Genomic DNA, 3245 nt, shown 5'->3' with positions numbered 1-3245 from the left:
TTATCTCGCCAAGCCAATCTTGTACTGAACAACAGCTTTAACCCCTCTGAGGCGTGCAATATCTGCATTGATAGCAGTAGCCTTTTCGACGTGATCTACGCTCTGCTTCACCAGATTATCAGCTTCAGTACTATCCAAGCCTTGGATAGCAGCCTGCTTCGCTTTAGCATCAGAAATCTTCTTCTGCAATTCTGCAATATGAGATTCCTAGAGTCGTATCGAAGCAGTATAAGTGTCAAATTCTGTTTGGGCTGATTTTCTGGAAGCGGTTAAATCCTCAGAGGCTTTTGAAGTTCGAAGGGCGTTATCAAACTCAGTGGCTTGAGCTTGTTCAGTTGATTGAAGCTTTGCTTTGGCATCCACCTCCCTACGGTATTCAACAGAAACTTGGTCAATGAGGTTTTGGATGTCGATAAGGGCTTCACCTATATCAGTGGGGCAAGCAGTGATGTTGATCTTGCTTATCAGCTTCTTTATGCCAAAGCTTGCTCCCACATCCTTCTTCAACTCTTCAAAGAGATCTACATCAAAAACAACCTTCTTCACCTACTTAAGGAGTTCGTCATGTGATGCTTCGTTTGCACTAGCACCAGAGTGGGTCGAAGCTCCAGAAATCCTGTTTTCTGAAGAAGATTCTCTTTGAGCCATCATCAATCTTACATACTTGAGGGGATCATTTTGTTTCAAAGCATTTTTCTCCTCCTCAGTAAGTGATATAGGCGAAGTCTGGATTGCGGATGATCGAACATTAGTTGGATTTGGGACCGTTTCGACAATAGCATCACCAGTTCCAGTCGGATTTCCTTCAAGATCAGCTTCTCCCTCACTCATGTCTTCATCTTGCTGAAAGTACCCCTCAATCTCATCAGAATCCTGATCATCCTCGTCAGCGTAATCTGAAGGGAACATAACTCTTGGAGGAGAGTTACTGGGAGTATCCTCAGAATCTTCTTTCTCTTCTGAATCCTTCCCTTCAGCTTGCTTCGAATCTTTTTTACCATCGTCACCAGGAGAAGAGGTTTCTTATTTGTTCTGGACATTATCTGCTTCGAGATTTTGGACATTATCTGCTTCGAGATTCTGGACATACCGCTCGAAGGATCACTCTGATTGGCAGTAGAAATGAGGGGAGTGGTGGGTTTTTCCTGAAAACAAAGTCTTAGAATAAAAAAGAAGTTTATTTAAAGATAAAAGACTCAGGATAAAATTTCACCTGTTGAGCCTCAGGGTCGGAAGCATTGCTCCCAATGTGCTCCATCACTGCGCCACCAGAGGGATGGGATTGAGTTTCCTTTGAAGGAGGAGGGAGAATCTTGATTTCGTCACCTTGTTGTTTGGTTTTTTGGTAAGGGGCAACTGTTGCCTTATTCTTTTTCTGTTTCTTCATAAGTGGAGTTGGAGGAGTTTCTTTTTCATCATCTTCGACAAGAATTACACTTTCAATTGGGACTTTTCTTTTCTTTGGCGTCAAAGGAGGCTTGCCACTACCCTGAAAGAAGGAAAATTATAAACAGTTAGAAAAATACAAAAGAGACAAAGAAGTTATTTGATGTAATACCTTTGAACTCATTTTATTTTTCTAGAGCAGCATCCTTGGCAGAAGGAGCTCCCTGGCTCAAAGAGGTAGTTGGCTTAGAAGCAGTATTCGAACTAGCTTTTGCCACAGGCATCTCTTTCCTCACCACCTTCCTTTCGATAGCTAAAGAAGAATATGAGTTAGTCGAAACATGCAAATGTTTAAAAGATTAGAAAAAGATGAAAAGGAGTTGTAAAACCAAGAAATCCAAACATTTCACACCTTCACATGTCGCAGAGGTAATTCTCACTGCATCCAAATCAAAGTGAAGAAAGCCTTTGAAACTGTCTAAGGTATGTTTGGTTGCAACTACTCTTTTGGCAGGTTTTTGTTGGTCATTTTTCAGTTTATTAAAAATGTTCCCACATGTGAACCAATTTGGGTAAGGGGGAAAATGACAAAGCAAAGTCTGCACTGGGTAAATTTGGAAATTTGGGTGGTTCGCACTCAAAAGCCAAATCATATTTAAATTCAGGTATTACAGCTTTGGGAAATTTCTTTTTGGCAATTTGTTTTTCAAATTTCTCTTTTAAAATTGGCGTTGCGTAACAGACGGTTTGAACAAGTTCCATTGGGTTATAGACAGTTTCAAAGTACTTTTGGAATGCTTGGATTTCTTTAAAATGAGTAAGCTTACCCTTGTAGACATTTTCCTGCAAAGATGAAAAGGCCTTCGTTAGACGTTCCTTGATTTCAGCAGTAGTAAACATGTTTTTGTAATAGAAATCTGTCCACCAAGTGGCGAACCCATTGGTAGAGTGGAATGATGGTTGGTATGCTATTAAGTGAAATTCAACAAAGTTTGCATGGAATTCCTGATGTGTTGCAATGTCTCGAGCGCTCCAATCAGTCCCTGCACAACATATCTCGCACTTTCGATTGAATAGAGAGACATGAATAAGTTGACACAACCCAAATTATCGAGAGACAAACTTAGGTTGGTAAGCCAAAAAGCAAACATGGCTCTTTACTGGCAAGATCCTTGAAACAAGCAGCCTTGGGAAGAGAAAGGCACGCCATATATCTTCGATCTCTGTGCTGGCGTCCTTAACAGCATCCTCAAGAGAAGCAGTGAACCAGGAAGGACCATGGGTTTCACTGGAAAATGGAGCCATCGAATGAGAGAAATGGTGACGCTTCGAGAACATCAGGGTGTATTTGGCGAAGGAAGTTTGCAGATTGTCAACATCATCAACTGGAGTCAGCTGAAGGATCTGGTGCCTTTAATGCTTCGATTTACTATCTCTGGGGCATTTTTGTAACACCCCAATTAAAATAAGCTAATTATTTAATTTAAATTAATATTTTATTTATTAATTTAATTGAATAATTGGAAGTTTGGATTAATATTATTATTTTTGGAATAATAATTATTGGGATTATTATTATTGGATTATTATTTTATAATTGGAATAAAAGTGGAAATCAGTAAAAAGGTCCCATTTGGTAAAAAGGTTTATTGTTTTCACGTGAAAAGGAAAAAGAGGCAGAACGTGGAAAAGGGCAAAGAGAGAGCCAGAGAACAAGGGTTGAAGGGAGGAAAAGCTTGAAGCTGCAGAATTTGCCGGATTAACTCAGGTAAGGGGGGTTTATCGTTGATTAAAGGGTATTATATGAGAATATGTCATGGGTAGTGATAGACCTTCGATTTACCTTTGAATTGGATGAT

At 39.8% G+C, this 3245-nt stretch overlaps 1 protein-coding gene across 1 annotated transcript; it reads right to left on the bottom strand.

Annotated features, from left to right (window-relative positions):
* Positions 1-2286, bottom strand: LOC127095103 (uncharacterized). Its single transcript, XM_051033838.1, has 5 exons — positions 2059-2286; positions 1214-1489; positions 1091-1145; positions 591-989; positions 1-191 (listed from the first exon to the last, which is right to left on the bottom strand). The coding sequence occupies exons 1-5, from the start codon at positions 2284-2286 to the stop codon at positions 1-3; spliced, it is 1149 nt and encodes a 382-aa protein (XP_050889795.1).
* Positions 2287-3245: the final 959 nt, after the last annotated feature.

This window comes from Lathyrus oleraceus, chromosome 6 (assembly GCF_024323335.1).
Source record: "Lathyrus oleraceus cultivar Zhongwan6 chromosome 6, CAAS_Psat_ZW6_1.0, whole genome shotgun sequence".
NCBI lineage: Eukaryota > Viridiplantae > Streptophyta > Magnoliopsida > Fabales > Fabaceae > Lathyrus > Lathyrus oleraceus.
This window is presented reverse-complemented; position numbering and strand designations above follow the sequence as displayed.